This window comes from Onychomys torridus, chromosome 9 (assembly GCF_903995425.1).
Source record: "Onychomys torridus chromosome 9, mOncTor1.1, whole genome shotgun sequence".
In the NCBI taxonomy this organism is placed as follows: Eukaryota; Metazoa; Chordata; class Mammalia; order Rodentia; family Cricetidae; genus Onychomys; species Onychomys torridus.
Window position 1 is genome coordinate 6,238,412 of NC_050451.1, and position 22,688 is coordinate 6,261,099.

General features: G+C 47.3%; 1 protein-coding gene across 1 annotated transcript in view; it reads left to right on the forward strand.

Moving 5' to 3' along the window:
• Positions 1–566: 566 nt before the first annotated feature.
• Vstm4 (V-set and transmembrane domain containing 4) overlaps positions 567–22,688 on the forward strand; it is an 85,934-nt gene continuing 63,812 nt past the window's right edge. Inside the window, exons 1-2 of the mRNA XM_036199685.1 lie at positions 567–733; positions 7,196–7,594. Coding sequence (XP_036055578.1) covers positions 679–733; positions 7,196–7,594 — 454 coding nt within the window. The 5' untranslated portion in view covers positions 567–678. The remainder of the gene's footprint in view (positions 734–7,195; positions 7,595–22,688) is intronic.

Below are 22,688 nucleotides of genomic sequence, written 5' to 3' on the forward strand. Positions count from 1 at the left end.
CTTCCAGGGACACAAAATGGTTGCTGATGTTCACCTTCAGGCGTTGGGTGCCAGACTTAACCTGACTTGGTACACACCACTAGGAGGGCTGGACGATTGCCTTGCAACATACGGAAGACACAGAGGTGTTAGGAAGTTCCAGGCCTGTTCAAACACCTGCAAAGCCAGGCCCAGGGACAGGGAGTCCTAAACGGCTATTCTTGCTACAGTTTCCAAACATTTCTGTGTGAACCCTTTAACTTTCCAAGGGTCATCACCCAGCTCTCAGCTCCTTCTCCAAGTTCAAGGCAGAAACAGAGAACTTTCTCTCAACTGCTATAAGCCTCAATGGGAGTGCCTGGGGAGCGAATGTGTGAAGTCCAGGGTCAGAGTTCGTGGTGCCTGGACCCCTCTTAGGAATAACCGCGTTGGGGGGGGGGGGGCGGCGGTCAACGTCCTCAGCTCTGGATACCCTGAATCTCCCAGGTCGCCTCAGTTTTCTCATCTGAGACATGGGCGTGGTGAAAGGAGACACTGTGGGCTGGCTGAGCCACTTGATGGGAGGCCGCTCCCCCAGCCCGGCGCGGACCCAGGGACCCAGCAGCGCTGGCCGGGGCTGTGGCAGGACGCCGAGGGGCGGGCCAGGCCCGGCGGGCGGAGGCGCTCTCCCGGGTCACAGCGCCGGGCGGCGGCGGGAAGATGCGGCTGCGGCTCCTGGCGCTGGCGGCGGCCGTGTTGCTGGGTCCGGCCCCGGGTAAGGGCGGCGCGGCGGGCGGCTGCGTGGGAGGCCGGGGCTCGAGCGGGAGGGGAGGCCAGGGCTGCGCGGGGTCCTGGCGGCGCACCCCTCCCTGGCGATCGTGGCGGCGCCACAGCGCCGACCCAGGTCTCCGTGGTCGGTCCCCTGGTGCTGCCGGCGTCCCGCGGTGGGGACCCGCTCTCGGGACAGCTCCCGGTCCCTTCCGAACCGCAGGCCGCGGAGCGCAGGGAGAAGCCAGTCTGATCGGAACCCCAGGTTGGCAGCTTTTTTCTGTCTTTCGGAGCAGTCAAGACCCGCGGCTGGGGCCAGCACCAACTTCCCTTTAACTATCTTTGGAGGCGCTGGGAAAATGAGGCCAGGAGCGAGTGGATTGTCCCAGCCGGGTGGCACTGAGGACTTACTTTGAGTCTTCTGAGATGGTCAGACCTGGTTAGAGAGGGTGTCCTAGGCTTCATCCAGCAGGGTCCTTTCCCACAAACTTTCCCACACTGCTTTGGGGCCACCTCTGCTAGCTTGCGTGGAGCTTTAGGGTTCCCACTTAGAGTCGCTGAAGAACCTTCTCTTGCTTCCCCAGGACCACGCTGGCTAGGATAATAGTCACACATACATTAGTGGCTCTCCTTTCCCAGGTGACTACCAACGCCAGGGGAGCACCACTTCATTTAATCACAGCAGTATTTCACAGTAAGATCCTTCAAGTATTTATGGATCCAAGGTCTTCGCAAAGCATCCGTGCAGTTTATTGGCCTACCAGCCTTTGAGGGTTGTGCAGTTTTATCCCCATTTTTAAAATGAAGAACAGAGGCACGGACCTGAAAAGCAGAATCCTTTAGCTTCTGTCCTGGAAGTACCTAGGGCCACCCCGTAGCTCCTGTTTGTGTGGCCCTCACCTTGGGCCTGTCATCCACATTGAAATGCCTCTTCCTAGATTGCTCACCTACATTTGCAAGGGAAAGCCCAGCATATCCTCTTAACGTATAGACCCACACTCCTAGCCTGGGCAGTCTTCCACCTCTATTTGGGGGGGGGGGGCGGGTAGAGTGGGAGTTTATTGGTCACCCAATCCTACCATTCATCTTACAGAAAACTGTCAGTCCAAGTAGTCACTAAATCCAGGCCGTGGTACAGAGTGGTGGTTATGATTTGCAGGCAGATCTCCCAGATTTGAATTTCATCCTGGCTAAGTGCTGTTTGAGCTTGAACAAATTGCTCAGCTTCTCTGGGCCACAGTCTTGGCTGTAAAATGAGACTTGGCAGCTAATGAAGATAAATTGAGAAAAAAAAAAACAAAACAAAAACAAAACAGAACAACTTCTAATTGCCTTAGAACTATGTTTGGCCTCAAGTTCACTTGAGCAGATGTCCACCTCAGTGTTTTTAGGTGACATTTTTGGCTCACAGTGAGTGCCATGTGGGCTAGGTCTAGAGGCTTCGCCTCCCTGCTTGGTGCTTCTCAGCAGCACCTGATGCTGCAAACCGAGATAGGCAATGTACTAGTCAGAGATCCGCTGTCCTGAATCAGATTATCACTTTGCTGTCACTTAGGAGTTCCTGGCTCCTGGACATGAGTGGAGTGTTTCTTTAGTCAGGGAGGAAGGCAGGCCATACATAGTGCCCTGCCCACCTTCCTGGCCTGCTCGGGGCTGGGGCTGCTTCTGCATCCCAGGAGCAGCCTTTGCTCCCTGCACCTGAGGGCGGCGGCTGCTCTGGGAGGAGACAGTGCCATCTGGAGCTTCATAAATCTCCTTTCAGAGAGCTGTGTTCATCCCTTTCACGACATCACTAAAACACAAAGCAGTTTCTCATCCCCAGGAACCTGAGGTTCATGCAGAAGCATAAACTACAGTGTGACTTGTGGGATCCCATGCAAAACAGAAATTGAGGGGGTCTTCTTCAAATATATTAAACTTTCAAGCAATAATCAGTAAAGGCTAAAGCCATAAGGCAGTCGTGTTCCTGAGGCTCTTGAGTGCATGGGCCTACCCTGCTCCAGGGCAGTATGGGGTTACTTCCTGTTGCTCTCTCCCACATGCAGACTTACAGCTCACCACAGCGCCACACTTGCACTTACCACGGAAAGCATCACTTTCCCCCTGTTTGCACAGAGAAGCCCAGGTTCTGAGAGCCCCGTTCCTAACAGAAGCAGGATTTCAGTCAGGACACCACAGGACACCAACCCAGGCTCTACCCATCATTTCTTTGCTCACTGCTTCTTCTCTGGCAACTGGAAAGGCCTGGGACTGACTTCTGGTGACCAGCAGCCCTTGAGGGATGCCTGGGGCTTTCTAGTATCAGAGCCCATGCGTGCTGAAGGGATGGAATCATGGCTGCAGGGATCTTGTCCTTCTGTTTGGATCAACGTCATCCATTTCTGTATGTCATCCATTGTCACCTTCCTCTTTTAAGAACTGGCTTTTGATTGGGGTAGAGTCCCTGCCAGAGGAATTTGAGCAGGAAGGGACATCAGTCTAGGCCACAGTAGGATTTAGTTCACAAAGGGATACCCATCTTTCCAGTTCTGGCCCGCACCTGGTTCTTCCTGCCTCGGGACTCTGCACAGTGAGACTCTCTCTTGGAGGCCATTCTTGGCTGTTGAATTTTCACTTCCTTGATCCCAAGATAGCCATCAGCTCATGGCCAGATTCTTAGGCCGCTTACCCCGAAGGCTAGGATCAGGGTTGTTCCAGGACTTAAACCCTGCATGTTTCCTCTGTGGCCAGAGACACTGTAGTGACATTCCCTCTCCTTCGTCCTGATGAGAAGCTGGCTCACCCACTAGCCTATTAGTTCCATAAGGTCAACGGCGGCCGTGGAGACAAGAGGAGGCAGGAACTCTGAGTGCAGAGGTATAGTGTGGAGGGCGCCTACCTCTCACCTTAGTTCTCTGCAGTGTAAGCTCATAAGGCAAACATTTACCTTCTGCTTCAGGCTAATGTGACAGTGTTTTAAGTCAGGGAGTGAGGGGCATCCCTGCTTAGCTGCTACATTACGTCTGCTGGAGAAGGAAGGGTGAGTGACATCTACCCTGTACGGTCCCTCATGCTGGGCCAGCAGTTACTCATGTACCTTTTCCTCACACAGGTTGAACATGCTCTGCCATTCAGTCTGTCTGGCCTGTGTGTCTACCCACCATTCCCCATCATGCCTCCTATTGCTCCCTGCCTCTTTCTGCTGAACCACAGGGGACACAATGACCATGGTTGGCCAGGAACTGTTAAACCTTCTCTCTACAAGTACTGAAACAAACCCCTTAACTTAAGAAGTCTAAGCTTGTCTACGCTCACCCTTTCCTGGCTGGGCCTGTGCTCTGGTTGTCTGCGCATACACATAAGCCGAGCTTCCACATGTCTGTGCTTGGCATAAGGAGCCTCCAGCTCCAGGGCTGGAGAGTGCTCGCTCACGGCTTCCACAAGGGGCCTCATTTCTGAAAGCCTGTGACTTTCTGCAAAGCTTTTCAGACACAGATGCTTAGCTATTTCAGGTTCTATGTCTCCACACCATTTTGGGCATGTGCAAGGATCAGGGTCGGTGGCAGGTGAGGGGTCAGGGTGAGCTTTCATCAATAGGGCTGTATGCAGCTGCCTGCTACCACACCAGTGGCTTTAACAACAAACATGTATTGTATTGACTAACAATTGGTGGAATCTGAGGTCAAGGTGTAGCGGTGGTGGGGGGGGGGGGCTTCTCCTGAGGTGTCTCTACTAAGCTTGAGGTGGTGTCTTCTTCCTGCATGTGTTCAGTCTTCCTCTGCATGTGTCTCTTTTCATATGGTGACCAGCCAAATTGTTTCACATCATCTGTGGGCACACCCTAAGGATTTCATTTAACTTAGTCTTACCCCCAAATGCACCCCCATTTGGGGGTACTAGGGGTTCGTACTTCAGTGTATGAATAGCCTAGAGTTCTTCACAATGCAGTCTATGATGAATGTCTTTGTACTCCCATGGGAGATGCCAATGTTTGGACCATCATGTAAGAGAACATGAGGTGAAAGGGAGACAGAGGGCATGCTGAGAGAAAAGGGTGCCCTCTGAGGAGGTTAGCACAGTCCCTTTGCTGCTAGAGAGAAAAGGGTGCCCCCTGAGCTCAGCCCCTTCACTTCCGGAAGCTGGGGACAGGGCCTTGAGCCTGAGCCACAGGAGGACAGGAGGAGAAGGGTTCCCACTTTGCCTCCAGGATGGAATCTGGCCTCCCATGGGGACTGGAGCACTTGGCTCATTCTCTTCATTTCCATCACTATAAATAATGCCCTCTTCGTGTAGAGCTAACGGAATGGGGTGGGGTGGGGGGCTGGGGCCTAGGGTTCAGTCTGCTTTCATCCCACCCATGTTGTTTCCATTTCCTCTCTTCCCAGCCCCTCTGGCTCCAGCGGGGAGCCTTTGGGGGTGGGGCAGGCTGGCCTTGGGATCTGTAAGCCAGCTGTTGCATGTTGGTGCTCTCTCTCTGTCCAGTTCTCAGCGGCTAATGGAATAGGGGTCAGCCAGGGGCCCAGATGCTTCCTCATTCACCAGGGAACTCCAACATTAGGCCATCTGTACTTCAGATGAACCTCAGCCATCAGGAGGAAGTGCTGTCCATATGGGCCAGGTGCCAGCCAGGTGGGCAAGGTGCATGGAAGGTGTGGGCCACTCTTCTGGTTCACTGTGGTTGACTTTGGACGGCAATGACGCTGTCCCTGGGGAAGGCAGGGTGCAGCCTATAGGACACTCCCAGACAGCCCGAGAGTGTCGACATAACCGAACCAGGGCAGAGTGACCCTTGACCTGTAAAGTGACACCAGAGGTCCCTAAGCCTAAGGTGAGCCTTCTCAGATACCTGTTGATCTGCATTTTTCATGTTCCCTCATTGCTGGAAAGAAAGGGTTGGACCAGTGACCTTTCCCCTAACCAAAGGCTCTCATGGTGTGGGGTGCTGAATAATGCCCCCCAATATGCATTATCCTAACTCCCTTTGCAAATGTTACCTTGCATGACAAAGGGAACTGATGGATACAACTGAGTTAAAGTTCTTACATTATTCTGGAGAGTCCTGAATTTAGCACTTGGCTGCTGAGAGGGGCAAAGGATAGAAGACTGATCCTCAGAACATAACTTTCCAAATGTTAAGTTATTTAAACTAGCCAAGAACGTGTCCACTGTGAGTTGAATGTGACTTATCCCCTCAGAAACTTGGGTGGGAATTTGATCTTCACTGTGAGATACTAAGAGATGAAGCTTGTAAGAGGAGTTAGGACTCTGTCCTTGTGAATGGATGGATCATTCATTCATTTCATTCAACCAATGACTGTTATTATGAGGATGGCTATTTTATGTAAGTGTTTGGTTAGGTCTCTTAAGTACCCCTGTCAGGACATATGATATCCTGTGCTAAGTTGGGGATTCTTCTAGCAAGAAGGCCACCTTCCTTCTACGGTAAGGTCTCTCAAGCACCTATGTCTTGACATGTGATTTCCTGTGCTACCCTGTCAGCCTGAAGAAAGCTGTGATTTAGAACAGTCCTGAGGACATCTGAGTGTGAGAAGACCCCTGACACAATCTTCAGGGTGATGTGGCTGTGTTGTATCACTCATGGCGCACAGCAGGAACTGGTTCATGGAATGTTCAGCTTTTCTAGGTTCAGATAGTCTGGAGGCTCTGGTGGGTATTAGGGTGTTCCACTGAAGGTCAGTCAGCTCAGGAGTAGAACTGTAGGTAGGTGTGGGCTACCCCGGCTTGGTTTGAACTAAGAAACCAAAGCGTTGTAGTGGGCAGTACTTGAAATTCTGCATCATCTTTTGGGGTGTTAGGAGAACCCCATCTCCCTCTTGTCCCAGAGACTCCTTCACTTTTTATTTTAGCTTGTGCACTTTCTGTTCTGAGACCACAGATCTTGAGTCCAAAGAAGCCACTGAAAATCCTGTGTCATTCTAACTCACTAGCACTCAGGTAGCCCTGCTTGCCTACTGCCTAGAGATGGACTCACTGAGATGAAGAAAGTGAGTGAGACAGACAGATTCAGTCTCCTGGTTGACAAGCCATCACAGGCTGCATCTCTGGCCTGCCTTAAACAGCTATGACCCATAGCCCTGTCAACACTGACTAAAACACACCTTGGGGAGGTTAGTGGAGAAGATGGGGTGTGAGCTGGGCTTCCAAGAGATTCTCCAAAGCCCTGATTCATATATGTAATCTGAATGTTAGTGGCAGATTAAAACGTTTTTGAGAACATGTCTGTTCAGATGGCCAGTGTTTGACTCATCATGTGAAGGAGACCATCATCGATAAGAATGTGAATGCCCATGAGGCCCATGGTTAAAGTGAGGCTGGGGAATGAATGTAGAAAGTATTGAAACCATTGCCTCTCTGGCCTTACAGAGTATCTAGATGCCAGCATATCCCTAGTATAGGCAATGGCCTGGCTGCATGAAGTCAGGTTGTAGCCTTCATTCATCCTTTCTCCCTCTAATCTTTTCATCTGCAGAGGTATGTGGTGCTCTCAATGTCACTGTGTCCCCAGGACCTGTGGTTGACTACTTGGAAGGGGAAAATGCCACTCTCCTCTGCCACGTCTCCCAGAAGAGACGGAAGGACAGCTTGCTGGCTGTGCGCTGGTTCTTCGCCCCTGATGGCTCCCAGGAGGCCTTGATGGTGAAGATGACCAAGCTTCGGGTAATTCAGTACTATGGGAACTTTAGCCGTATTGCCAACCAAAAGAGGCTGCATCTTCTGGAAGAGCGCCGGGGGGTTCTGTACAGGCTGTCTGTCCTGACACTCCGACCAGCAGATCAAGGGCAGTATGTCTGCAAAGTACAAGAGATCAGTAAGCACAGGAACAAGTGGACAGCCTGGTCCAATGGCTCCTCGGCGACAGAGATGAGAGGTAAGCTTGTGACTGGCATCCCTGAGGAAGTGCAGTGTGTGGAGGTCAGGGGTCTCTGCATTTCTCATTCTATAAATGCTGGTTGGCTCATTGGCTCTGTTAGTATAGTACAAGTCCTGTGGCCTCTGTGTGCCACAGGCCTGTGAGTCAAGTCACACAGAAGAGGTCAGACCTGGGACACTGCGGCTGAAGTGGAGTGTAGCTGTGGAAGCAAGGACAGAGGCGTGAGTGACTACCTATGTGCATAACATGTCCTGCCTGAAATATTGGACTATGTGTGCTGTCAGGTAAAGAAAGCTGGACTCCACTTACAGTGGTCATTTGCCAGGAGAGTTCAGCCTGAACTGTGCTTTCTTTGGACCTGTACTGAGACTTTGTGGTTCTGGGAGAGAATGAGGGAGGTGGGAGGGGGTGACTGTGGGACACAGTACACTGAGTCAGGGGAGTGTACAAGTTACAGAGAGCAATGATCTTTGTTACTTTTCTTGGTGTGGTGACCAAATACCAGATAGAAATCATTTAAGGGAGAAAAGATTCATTATAGTTTATTGTTTTAGTGTTCAGGATGCAGTTGCTTGGCCCCATGCAGTGGGCCAGTTTGTCACGCAGCGGGAAGATGGGGTGGTGGAGGGCTGCTCAGATCACAGCCACCAGAAAGTCAAGGGCATGATAGGGTGAGGCTGGGCATGGTAGACCTCCAGGGACCCACCTCCAGGGACTCACTTCTCCAGCTATGTTCTACTGCCCACAGTGTCTACTAGCTCCTCAGTTAGCACCCACAGCAGCTAGGGACCAAGCTTTCAACATTTAAGCCTATGGGGACATTTCAGATTCAAAGGGGGATGATACTGAAAAACAAATGGGGTCTTTGGTCCATGTGGATGTGTCTAAGTATATAAGAAGCTTCCGGAAGCAGGATCCTTCCTTACCACAGAGGCTGGAAGATGAGGTATTTTCAGATATGATCAGGTGGGGATTGGTCTTTGGATACCTTGAGTTTTCTCAGGTGAACACTATATGACAAGTGTGTCATTACAGACATGTGGCCTTGAACTGTAAGTAACTCTGTCTGTTCAACAGTTCCTAAACCAATGTTGAGCCTAGTTGAGAAAGGTCCCAAGGAATGAGACTAGACTTTAATTAGGAATGAAACCTTTGTCAATGCCCAGCCTATTGTTCAGGGCTATGTCTCTGTGATCACCTTAACTAGGGGTTCCTGGCACCCCAAAATAGGTGCATGATGGAAGGGCCTGATATAAACTTCTAGTCCTGTAAATGGGGCAGCATCATGTTCCTGATCCGCTGCCAGGCCTGGGTCTCAGCTAACTGTGAAGTTTGAAAGTCAGGAAGGGTGAAGGCCCCAGGCTGGTCTTCCCTTCCTGGAGGCAGATAGGAGATGAGTTTGCATTTTTCAAATATCTTGGCTACCAAACACCACGTTGGAAGGCTGTCATTTTTATCTCCAGTGTTCAATGTTCTAATCACAAAGAAACCTCTGGCAATTTTAATGCCTTTTTATTGTGACTCCATTCATGTCTCTGATAGTGTCAAGCTTGGATTCAATTCCACACAGGATCAAGAGATACACAGAGAAATGCAGATTGTTGAAAATATGAGAGAGAGAGGCTAATTTTATCATACAGTATGTCATATTAAAGCCTTTAAGCTACATTGTTTTGGTAAGCATTTTAAAAGATGACTCTTTCCCATCTGTGACAGGTATTTTTATAGTCCTGTGTAATAAAGGACATGTTAAAGGAGCTAATCCATGGGGGTCTTTGAAGCAGGCACTTGTCTTTGGGGCTGGTGTTATGGTTTGTGGTTTGATGTTTTTTGCAAAAATGCTGTGTGTGTTCCCTCCTTACACAAATTAATTCAAGAAAACAAATGACTGCTAATATAAATATGTATTTTGGCAAAGAAAACAAAACAAAAAAAAATACAGTGGCCGAGGATGCAAACCACAAAGATGATCTCTACAGCATGAGATCCGCTGTTTAAGAGTGTGTGCCTCTGTGTATGTGTGTGTGTGTGTGTGTGTGTGTGTGTGTGTGTGTGTATGCAATATATATGTCTATGTGTTCAATATATCCTGGAGTCATGTACCAAATCTCTTGGCGAATGCTACCAATTAGCATATGTAAAAAGGTCTACTGCCCTTAATTAAGCAATCATCTCGTTTATTATTTCATGTGAATCCGCTTTAAGTGAATGAAGCTAAGCTCCTTCCAGGACATTTATTTGAAAACCTGCTTCAAAGATGGAGGTAGCTTGCAAGACTTCACCAGAGATAAGGATCTTTCTCCTTCCTCTCCCCGCTCCCCTTCCTCCTCCCTCCGTCTCTGATCTTCCCGTTTCTCCTCCTCGGCTCCCTTTTCCTTTGCTCATTTTTTTATGTTTTTCTTTTTCATTGTTTCACTGAGTAATATTCCCTTGTGTGTAGGTGCCACATTCTCACTCTCCAGATGTCAGTTTGTGGACACACAGGTTGATTCTATGCACTAGCTACTGTGGATAGAGCAGCTATGAAGTGGCTGAGCCAGCGTCTTTCTGGTAGGATATCAAGACCTCTAGGTACATACCCTGGAGTAGTAGAGCCAGGTCAGATGGAGATCTAGCTGTAGTTTTTGAGAAACCTCCATCCTGATTTCCAGAGTGGCTTCACTGCTTTGCACACCCACCAACACCATGTGAGCATCCCCTTCCCCCACATCCATGGGAGTCTCTGCCTTCTTTTGTGCTCTTGGGCCATTCTGATTAGGTCAATGGAGTCTTCACTGTGGTTCTAATCTGTGCTTTCTTGATGGCTAAGGGTCTTGAACACGTAAAAGTGTTTACTAGCCATTGTGCTCCGCTTTTGAGAACTTTCTGTTCAGTTCCACAGTCCACTTTTCAGTGGTGTTGGCCTTTTTGGTGTTTAGTTCTTTGAGTTCTCTGTATAATCCAGACATGAATCCTCTCTGTATAGCTGCAAAAATTTTCTTCCATTCTGCCGCTGTCTGTTCACTCAGTCATGTAACAGTACTTTGTCATGGGGAGCACCAGCCCTCAAAAAATGACAGAGACTTATTATTAGTTATGAAAGCTCAGCCCCAGCTTAGACCTGTTTCTAATTAGTTCTTATGATTTAAATTAACCCACATTTTAAAAATCTACATTCTGGCACATGGGTTTGTTACCTCATCTCCATACTGCCCATCCTGCATCCTCTGTGTCTGGCTGGCAACTCTGCATGCCTAAATTCCTTCTTTTCCTTTTTATCCCTGGAAGTCATGCCTATTCTCTCTTGCCTAGCTGTTGGCCATCCAGGTTTTTATTACACCTATCACAGCAGCATATCTTCACATGGTGTGCAAATATTCCAACGCATAGTTGACTATTTATTTTAGCTTCCTGAGGTCCCATTTGTCAACTGTTAGTTTTAATTCTTGCGCAACCAGAGGTCCTTATCTACACAAATTCCCTACTTTTTTCTCTAATGGCCTTGGGTTATCAGGTCCTATATTGAGGTCCCTTATCCATTTGGAGTTTTGTGCAGGGCAAGTGGTAAGGATGGACTGCTAGTTTTCTGTATATTGAAGTCCTGGTTTCTCAGCACTGTTTGTTGAAGGCTCTGTCTTTTTCCTGGAGTATTTTTGGTGTCTTTGTCAAAGATCAGGTAGCTGTAGTCACATAGAGTTCTATTCCAATGATCTGTGTCTATTTTTTGCCAGTACCATACTGTTTCCATTGCTTTGGCTCTGTGTGTAACTGAAATCAGGCATGATGACACCTCCTTTTGTTCAGCATTGCTTTGGCTTGGTCTTTTGTGTTTCCACATACATTTCGAGATTATTTTTCTTATGTCTGTGAAGAAAGGTCCTGGTATTTTGATTGGGATCGTGTTAAATCGAATCTGTGGACTGCTTTTGGGAGTGTCTTAGCTCCTGCTCTGTTACTGTGAAGATCCATGAACAAGGCAACTCTTATAAAAGAAAGCATTTGACTGGGGGCTGGCTTACAGTTTCAGAGGGTTAGTCCATGGTCATCATGACAGGAGCACACAGATGTGGCACTGGAGCAGTAGCTGAGAATTTTACAGCCTGATATACAGGCAATGAGCTGAGAGAGACACTGGGCCTCGGCACACACGGGCTCCTGAAACCTCAAAGCCACTCCCTGACATACCTCCTCCAGCAAGACCACGCTTCCTACTCTTCCCCAAAGAGTTCCACTAACTGGTGACTAAACATTCAAATATATGAGCCTATGGGTGCCATACTTATTCAAACCACCACAAGTAGGGTGCCCATTTTAATAGTACTGATTCTGTTGGCCCATAAACTGGGAGGTCCATCCATCTAGTGTCATCCTTGATTTCTTTCTTCAGTGTATTAAAATTTCCATTGTAAAGGTCCTTTGTTTCCTTAGTTATGTTTATTACGAGGTATTTTATTTTACTTTTTATGACTATTGTAAATGGAATTGTGTTGTTTTCCTGACTTCTTTTTTAGTATATTTGTCACTTATACATGCATACACACACACACACACACACACACACACACACACACACACATTCTGATTTTGTGTGTGTGTTTGTATCCTGTCATTTTGCTGAAAGTATTTACCAGCCATTTTTGGTGAAATATTTATGGTCACTTATGTACAGAATCATGTCATGTGCAGATAGGAATACTTTGGCTTCCTCTTCTGCTGTTTGTATACCTTTTATTTCTTTTCTTGTCTTATTGCTCTAGCTAAGACTTCAAGCACTATAATAAACTATATAAATACTTCACATTTTATGGTGATTTGTGTAGTCTAGCTTGTCATCCTTTTCCATTGTGGAATTCTTTTTACAGAAGTTGTTTTTTTATTTGGGTGTAATTTACACTTGATTAATTATATGGAATACCTTTCTGTATCTAATCTTGGAAAGTATTTCCAACCACACACTTATAAAAGTATTTATAATTTTCTCTCACACACTTTTAATGTTAAAACTTTGTTTTTATCTCTTTGCATTCCATTTTTATATAATGATACTTTATTTTTATTTACAAGTTTATTTTTAGAGAATATAATTTTATGTAGAGAATATAATAATTAGAGAATAGACAAGTCCCTCTATTGCCTCTGTTTCAGTTTATTTTTGTTTTTTTTTTCGAGACAGGGTTTCTCTGTGTGTTTCAGACTTTTTGATGTATTTTATTATTATAATATGATTTTTTGAAGATAATCTTGAGAAACAGCTTACCTAGGTTTGTGGACATTGTTTGAGGTTTTGACTGGTATGTTGACTTTTAAAATTATTATTGCATTGATATTTTTTTGTTTTACGTTGCTATGGAAAAATGCCTGAGGTTGGGGTTTCGATAAGGAAAATGGGTTTATTTAAGTCTTAGCTTTATGGGCCAGAGCCCAAGATTGGTTGGCTGCATCTGCTTGGCTCTGATAAGAGACCTCTTGACTGCAGCACAGTATGGCAGTGGGCATCATGATGGGCATGTGTGCAAGGAGGAGGTTACATGGTGAGACAGGAAGCCAGAGGGGAATCTAAGCCATGTTTGTCCTTTCTGTAACAGTCCACTTTAAAGAAAACTAACCGGGATCTAAAAAACAAAACAAAACAACAATAAAACCACTAATCCCTCCTGAGGGCAGTATCCCAATAAGCTACCAAATTGGCTCCACTCCTTCAAGGATCCAACACCTCTGGAAGTCCCTTGCTGGGACCAAGCCTATAGCACATAAATTCTCAGAGAGAAAACTCATAACCATAGGCACAATTTATACATCTTTGCTATGGAGTTGTTCTTATCCAGGAGCCCTGTGTTCCTTGGTCTATTCCAGTTTTTTAGTACCTTATGAAAATGTGTCCACACATGACTCCTGAAATTTTTTCTTTTGTTTATTTCTCAGTGTTTCATCATTGTAACTGAAAGCTAGCCCTCCCTCCCATGCATGGCAGTTTGGGATTGGTTATTGCTGACAAGTATGACTTCCGTTGACTTGCTTTTGGCACTGCATGGGGTCCTGTGTACTTGAATGTGGCCTTTTCAGTTGCTTATCAGTGTGTCTGTGACTTTATATGTCGTGATTTTTACCTTCATTCTTTTTGTATGATTCTACCATGAATTTAACTTCTCTGTTGGGGTTTCTGTCCTGATCACATTTTCTATTAGAGACTGTTAGAGACTCAGTTGCCTTAGTAAAAAAAAAAAAAAAAAAAAAAGCTGGATTTGAGGTATCTGTGGTCCCTACTAATCAACTCACCAGAAAGAAAGGTCATTGGGGTTTCTTGAAGAACTTTTCCCTTGGAGTTTCTAAAGCCCCTGTTTAGACATCCCTTCTGTAAGTCTGTCAGAGAGATAGAAAGCTTGTCAGCTCACAGTGACATTCACATGCTTCTACCCATCTGGTATTCTTTTTTTTTTTTTTTTAGGACTTCCCATCTTCCTTAGCTGTAATTACTTCTGTGCCTGTGAGTGGTCATCCCATAGAAAGGACAGAATTTATTCTCTTAGAAGAGTAGGGAGAAGAATAGGAAGTCATCTGGCTGTAAAGAGTCATTGCTAGGAAGCACACAGCCAGGCTTATGAGTGGATGAAATCCATGAATATTATTGACACCATTCATATCACTGGGCTTTGGCCTGCTTCCTTGAGTGGGAGAGCTAGGAAAAGAGCTGATATACAGGGGCAGACTGTGCATAGCATATCCTTCACCCTGTCCCACCCAGGCTACATCCTGTGGGTGGTGGATTCATGTGCTTGTCAAATGCATTATGAATGCCATGCACAGTGAAAAGCCACGATTCAAACAGACCAATCAACACACCCCAATAACTGCAGCCCCCTTGCTGAACTTTGCTCTGTTTTTCTTCTGTGATTTTTTCCCTCTAGGTCTGGCCATTCCCTGGAGCCTGTGTGCATGGAATAAGTAGCAGTTTGGTGGAGTAAAGGCTATGCCAGTAGGGATGCTGTTTTACATTTTCACTGGAAAATTATTAGGCTATGACAGAGATCAAGGGTTTTGAAATGTGGGGAAGGCCAGGCGGTGGTGGCGCACGCCTTTAATCCCAGCACTCGGGAGGCAGAGGCAGGTGGATCTCTTTGAGTTTAAGGCCAGCCTGGGCTACAGAATGAGTTGAAAAACCAAAAAAAAAAAAAAAAGAAAAAAAAGAAAAAAAAAGAAAAAAAGAAAGAAAGAAAGAAAGAAAAGAAAAAAGAAATGTGGGGGAAATAGGCATTGGAGCCTATCAGTGAATCATGTGTTGGGTTTTGGCAATTGCTCCTGGGTGCACTGAAGATTGCTGGTGTGATATGACACGCATCTATCTAGAGGCAGAAGTGACAGGTGAACACTTGAGTCTCCCGAGGACCATGCAGTCAGCCTCAGCTTATTGGTCAACTTGTCAGTGGAGTCTTTCTTGTGCGAAGGTAAAGCAAAGGCCAAGTGTGAGGTGCCCTGTGCCACGTGCCACTTGCTGGGGTTTTAAAAAGCCTGCTTAGTTGGGCGGTGGTAGCGCATGCCTGTAGTCCCAGCACTTGGGAGGCAGGTGGATCTCTGTGAGTTCGAGGCCAACCTACAAAGCGAGTTCCAGGACAGCCTCCAAAGCTACAGAGAAACCCTGCCTCAAAAAACAAAAACAAAAACAAAACAAAAAACTCCAAAATCCAGCTTAGAGAGAATGGGACTAAAGAGTCCCCTATGGAGTGTGGTGTCAGTGCTGCTGACGCTGTGCAAGCATCGGGTCAATGTCAGGCTTGGCTGCACTTCATTGTTGTATCAATGCATTAAAAAGGGGGCTCACATCACCCTCACCAACTGTCAAAAAATACAAAATCGGGAAATGTTTCTTAACATCGACGAGGAGTACAGCATAATAAAAATGATTCCAGAGAGGTAAGAAACACAGGCAGGAAATAACAAAATGAGATTCATTTTGAAGGCAGACAGAGTAATACATTGGGGACGCGTGAATCTTAAGCATTGTAGGATCGTCACCAGGAAGCTGTCTCTGGGAAGGGCTAATGGAAAGTGATTAGATGATCTTGTGCAATGTGACACTACAATGTATCGGCGGTTGTCATTTCTGTGCATGCACACATCCCTAGGAAGTCAGGTAAGTGTGCCAAGCACTGTCCGGGTAACATTTGGTGGGACCACACAAGGAACTCTGAGAGCACATTTCCAGAAACACAGATATAATCGCAAAAGAAAGACAAATGTAAGGAAATCAGTGACAGCCCTGGGGAGAGAGTCTGCTCTGTCAGCCAGAGATGCTATGGTTGGCATAGTGAAGAAGTTGCAGTGGGGGAAGTACCTTCTGGTGCTAAGTGGACTCAGTTATCTGGGTGTGGATCTTAGTCCACTCTTTTGTTGCAGTAATGAAATGCCTGAGACTGGGTAGCTCATAAATAAAAGAGAGTTATTTAGCTCAGATTCCAGAGGCCAAGAAGTCAAGGGCATGTTGCTGGTACCATCGAGAGCTTCCTGTTCATCAGTGAGTCTCCCGCTATGACCCCTACACTTGTCCCTCTTGGGCATTGATCTGGCCAGGTCCATCCCAGGAAATGCAGATTCCATAGATTGGTCAGCATGGCCCCGGCCACAGTGGGATCCCCAAGCCTTGCTGTTCCTTCCACTGTGACAGTGGTGTTTCCAAGATGAAGCCTGAGGATCCATAGGGTTGTGACCAAGCAGAGGCCTTGTGTCCATCCTGGTGGCACATCCTGTGGTCACCTGTTAAAAACTAGATAGACTAGTTTACAGAGCTCATCCTGATGGCCCTGTGTGGCTGTGAGGCATTGCCTTCCACTTCAGGCTTCAGCTGTGATGGTCGCTTTGGTCCTCTGGAGTTTCTGAAAAAAATGACCTTTGGTGGTTTTTCAGCCACGTTTTAGCAGCCTGTGGGATCAAAAGCAGACCAACATTTTGAGATGAGACCTCCCCTCCCCTCATGTTCAGGGGATGCTCCCTTCATCACCCGTCAACAGTGAAATAAATGCTCAGAACAGCAGCAACCTGCAGACTTCTGCAGTTTCCCCGGGGTTTTACTCCAACCACAATCAGCAGAGTTGGAGGAGGCAGACTGCCGGATGATTTAAGGTTATATAAGTCTGCTTTCAATGGAAACAATGCCGTTACCTTAAAAGTTTGGTGGCACAAGGCTCAGTGTGTAAAGCACTTGCCAGGCAAAGGTGAGGACCTGCGTTCCATCCCAGAAACCACCTGAAAGCTGCATCCAGTGGGATGCCTGTAATTCCCAGTGCATCTCTGGGGAGCTGGGAGGTAGAGACAGCAGAATCCTGGAAGCATTATGACAACTGCTTGGGCTTGCAAACAAGAGATCCCACCTAGAAGACAGAAAGTGAGGGAGAGCAGCCCAGGTCTTCCTCTACCTCCACATGAGCTCTGTGCATGTGTGTGCTCACATATGAACACATGAATGAATCATGCCCAGATACATCACACACACATACACACACACACACAGAGAGAGACAGAGAGACAGAGAGAGACAGAGACAGAGAGACAGAGAGAGAGACAGAGAGAGAGAGAGAGACAGAGAGACAGAGACAGAGAGAGACAGAGACAGAGAGACAGACAGACAGAGAGAGAGAGAGAGTGAGCACGTGTGCATGAGCACAATTTACAAGAAAAAATGTTTGGGGAGCAAAGATGAAATCAGAACATAATTTATCATCTGAGTATTTGACCCCAAAGTGTGAGAGGGGACTTAATAATTTTAATGATTAGATTTGAACTTAACACCACAGGGAACAGATATTTCAGGTTTCCGTGGAAGAAGTTAACTAAATCCCTTCTCTCTGGAGACATGGAACAGATAATTAGGAATGAGATTTACTAAACATTTAGTGCTCTGCTTAATTAAGCAAGCGCACATCATGGTGTTTACAGTGTCAACAGGTCCAGACACTCAGAAGAAACAAATTGACAACCAGAGTGTAATTTAGACTCAGACACATTCTTCACTGGACCAAACCACAAGCCAACCACCACCAGTCTTGTAAAACATCAGGAGATTAAAATCTCAAACTCCCACGTAGGAAGCTTTCATTTTTAAATCTGTCCTTGGGACATGGTGCCCAAAGAGGCCTGAGATAGACAGCCAGCATCCCTGCTGACCTTGGACCACAGCCTCCTTATCCAGGGGAAGGGCATGAGGAGACGGGATGAAAAGGCAGTACTGTACAGCAAGTGTCCTTGACAGGGAAGGAAGGCAAGGATTCAGTTCTGGGATGCATGTGAGAGGTCACTTTAGGGGGCCCTACGATCCTGCTTGGAACACGGGAGGGCTTCAACAGAAATGATGGGCCCTGCCATGTCAGAACCGAAGGCAGCTCAGGCCTAAGCAAGAGAAAGAGAAACCCAAAGAATCCTGGGGATGCAGATTGGGGGAGGCAGGGGTGGGCAGTGAGGAGAAGACAGGCTGGCGAGGTGACCTGGCCAGGGATTTCAGTACTCTGCCAGTTCTGCTTTGGCGTCCTTCACCTGTGACTCGGTGCATGGGCACAGAACATATTTGACATGTAAGAAGTGTATGAGTGACTTAAACTCTCGACATTATAAAATGCCCAATTGAAATGGCCAAAAGGGACAGAAAGGCGGATGCTGAGTGGGGCTGAGTCAGTAAGGAAGTCCTGCACTTTAGTGCTCCCTAGCCGCACAGAATGCTGACCCTTGTATTCTGTAACTGGTTCCCTTGAGGAATGTGGACTTCCTTTGCAACTGCCCCAGCACCCTGGGAAGTTTATTTATTTTTAATCTTTTGCTTTGCTTGCTTTTTTTTTTTTTTTAAGTTTGCCTTAACCTGAGTGTAAAAGGCAAGAGGGGATTGAACTGAGCAAGGCGGAGCCTCCGTGTTTATCAGCAGTGGCCCCAGGCAGGTCACCGAGTGGCCTTCCTGACAGATGTGGCTCTGTCTGAACTTCCAGTGAGGCTGCCTCTGATCCGAGTCTTGGAGAAACAAAGAGGAAAGGAAGTGATAGGCAAGCCTCAGAGCAGAAACAGAGGTCTCTGTGTCTATGGTTCCTTCTCCAATTTGTGGATCCAGTTATGTATAGTGGGACCATGGCTACATTTTAACACTTCTTCCCCTTGGGAATTATCTGGTCCTTGAAAAAGGACAGATAGTGAGCCTATGAACTTTGAATTAGAAGCAAAGGGGCTGTTGGCTCATTCCTTTATTTTCTGATCACCGTATGTATATTTTTCTTAACATGGATCTGTGTAGCACGCAGCTGAGGACACTGTGACAGGGTGGTATCAGTTCCCCACCTTGGGTACAAATTAGCAAGGCTCACACACTAGGGTTTTGCTCTTCCTCAACAAAGCTAGGAATCATCCTCTGCTTAAGGAATCCTGCCTCCTTCCTGTAAAAATCTGTAAAATAAACCCCCATGAAGTGCAAGTCCAGGGCCAGTGCATGCTGAAGCTGGGAGCTCCGTGGCTGGAGCTGGGAGCTCCGTGGCTGGAGCTGGGAGCTCCGTGGCTGGAGCTGGGAGCTCTGTGGCTGGTGTGTTACTGTCTCCATGGCTTCTGAAGCTTCAGAGCGGAAAAGAGACTTGGGTGGCATGGGGCTCCTGCCCTGCCCTCTTCCAAAGCTTCCAACATGTAATGATCTCATGGTCCTGCTTTCAAATTCCTTTTGAGTAGCCTGCCTCGCTAGTACACCCCACTGTACCATACATAACCACATCATACCATGCTATACAATATCATACCATATCATGCAATACCATATGATACCATATCATAGACTGACTAATTGATTCATTCATTTCTTTTGTTCTCTGCTAAGACACAGTCTTGTTATATTGCCCAGCCTTACTTCCAACTCCTGGGCTCCAGAGATCCTCCTGCTTTAGCCAAGGACTACAGGCATATGCTTCCAGAACCACTTCACTCCTGTGAAATAAGTAAGTCTTGACCTCAGAGCAAGGATAATTCTAGAAAGCGAAGGAAGAAAACATAGATGCAGATAATACAAGAGGACATCATGGCTGTAGATAGTGATGCATTGTAAGGCAGCACATTTAGTGAGAGTGAGATGCTGACATGTTAAATAGTCCCTGGAGGAAGGCGTCTCTGACTCAAGTTGCCTCCAGAGGCCAAGTCTGAAGGCTGGTTCTCTCAGGGAGACTGTAGAACACTGTCCTAGCATAGCCTGTATTGCTATCTTAACCAGGGCAGCTGTTAATGCCACAGGAGACCCTTAACATCCATCCTGTTGTGCTGTCTCATAGGAGAGATAGAGAGGGTCATTAGACTCTTATCTGAGGTTCTGGCCACCTCCTCCTCCTCCTACACTTTACCATGATCAGTATGTAATTCTATCCCAACTGCAAGTGATCTTGGGAGGTGCAAATATCTAAGAAGTGGAAAGTTAACTGAAGGGGACCCCATTTATAAAGCCATGGGTAAGTTGTCATCCATGCTAGGGTGAGACTTTTCTGTGTTGTGATTATTTTGAGGCCATCCATGCTCTGATAACTAGTCTCAGTGAATTCCCTGGTTTACTAAGACAGGCTTGGGTAGAGTTGGTTCTTGGGGTCCTGTTTGAGGAGAGTAAACCCATGTTCACATCTCCCCAGGGATAGTTTGCATGTCAGAGGCCAAGGCCCAAGACCCCCATGACCTAAATCCCCCCTCCCATATCTTCTTGGGCTTGGCTCCCATATCTCTTCCAGGCAGGGCTTCCCCATGTGGGGGTCCTGGGACCTGGAGCCTCTAGCCCTTTAAGAGGTGTTCCCAAATTCTCTCTCCCCTCACTGCCTCCCAGAAACTCAGAGGCACTGCCAGTGAATCTCCATTTTTAACAAGAACAAGTTGTTTGTCTTGCATGTCAAGCGTTTCCGTCTTGGCCTACCAGGTAGTAGGCAGCTTCCCCTGAGAGCAAACTGGTGCAGAATCTAGATGAATGCTTTAGCCAGCCAGGCCCAGTAGCAGGGCCAGAAAGGTTGAAGTGGGTCTCCCCAATGCGCCCTTCCCAGGGACATCTCCTGAGCTTTCTTTTCAAGTTAAGATTCAAGGCCATCGATGCCCCTGTCTAGGGGTGGGTTCCCTAAGGCCCCATCAAAGGATGTGACTGGGAGTCTTTTTTTAAATATACTTCCTGCAACTTCCTTTTTTATCTTGTGGCTGCTTTCAGCCAGCAGCTCCCAGCGAGGCCACTGTGTGGTGGATCTCACAACTTACTAGATTTCTTCCTGCCCTGCTCTCCTTGGGAGGGTCTAGAAGAACTGGCAGCTTAGTTGTCTGGGCCACTGCATCCTTGAGAAGATACCCAGGGTCTGTCTACTGGTGCCAGGTCCCAGGGCAATGAGAAGGTAGCCAACAGTCAGGAGTTGACTGGGGCAGGAGCAATCTTTACTCCTCTCCTCTGCTGTGATCTTTGAAGCAACTGACCAACAGGCACAGTGATCAAGGCTCTCTCTACGGCTGAGAAAGCTTCCTTCCATCTCTGCCTCCTTCTCCCTGCAGGCCCACAAGGGAACTAGAGGCCCTAAATTCTGTGTGGACAGGAGGTTGGGTCCTATACCTGACTTTCCTGGATACAGGCACAATTGATGAGATGACTGTACGTAAATAATTACACTGTGGAGAGGGCAGTAACCACTCATTTGCAGGAGCTTGAGTGCTGAGTCTGTCCCAAGGCATGCTTAGCCTCTGCTCCCTCAAGGATCCCCAGCCCCTATCTACAGAGCAACCTACCAGTGGCTGTCAGGTTATGGAAATTCCAGCAGTTTGGACACAAGGGTTGTTTGCTTCCCTCCCCTACTGTCTGACTGTACAGCTGACTGTGCATCCTTGCTGACTTCTGTAAAGAACCGGCAGTCTTCTGGTGGCTAGCTAGTTCACTGCAAGTAAATTTTGCAAAAATTTGCATTTTATTTCAGTACATCTTGAGCCAAAGTGAATAATCTGTGGTGAAAAACGTTATATTTTTCTTTCAGTTTCTGTGTTTTGTGGTGGTAGGAATCAAACCCAGGGCTTCACATGTACTAAGATGTACTTGACCACTGACTGGGCTCTAGACAGCCTCCCACAAAATGCTTTCTACAAGTATTGGTATTCTCTTTCAACCCATCCACCCTGGAGAGGCCTCTTTCACTCCATGCCTACAGGAAAGCTTGGTCAAGGTCAGTTTCTATCAGCCTTGGGCATGTGCCACAGAGGGAGGTGCATCAGCGCAGAGAACAGAGCCACGTCTCCTCCACTACAAAGCCCTTGCTGTGGACAGGCTATATCAGACAGCCAGGTTTCCTTACAGTCTGTGTTCTCAGGCACATAGTTGGACATAGTGTCAAATTCACTGGTGATAACACAGGATTCACAGCTGGAAGGAGATAGGTACAACAGAACTTCAGGGGAAGTCCCTGAAGCCCTGGCAGGGCTCCTGTGCAATTTTCATCCCTCGTAAAAGCAGAGAAGTCTTCAGGCACCGACCAAAATGACTGCCCTCTCCCATCAAATTGCCTAGACTGGGAAGGCTGGTGAGTGTCCCCACAGTGTGAAAATCTCCATTGGTGAGATCTCGTAGGACGTGGCTCCATGTGGTACTAAGTGCGATTGGTTGCCTGCCATCATACAGGAGGCAGAAGGAACTGCACTCATAGTAAACCGGAACCAGGGCCTCTTTCCCTGGAAGAGGTATGGAGGTGATCTCTGGGCACCTGCCTCGGCCAAGGGGGATGGAAACTGATTCCAGCTAGAAGGTTAGTCACAGCAGAGGAGAACCCTTTCAGGTTGGCCAAGTGGACAACTTGCCATTCACTCCATGCAAAGGACTCTTGAGGTAAAAAAACAAAAACAAAAACAAAAACCCCTTCTAGGCATGGGAATCGTAGTAGTCGATAAAAGCAACAGTACGCTCTTAAGGGATGGGCTGCCCGTGGATGGAGATGTTCAATGACGTCTCAGACAAAATTGGAAGCACTCCACACATTCTAACCCATGTAACCCTCACCTGTGCTGTCACAAGGGTTTATCACCCTGTTAAAAACGAAGGTAATCAGTGAGTCAACTGAGTCCCCACTCCCTGCAAGTAGCAGTTGAGCACTTCAGGCTAGTGTGCACGGGC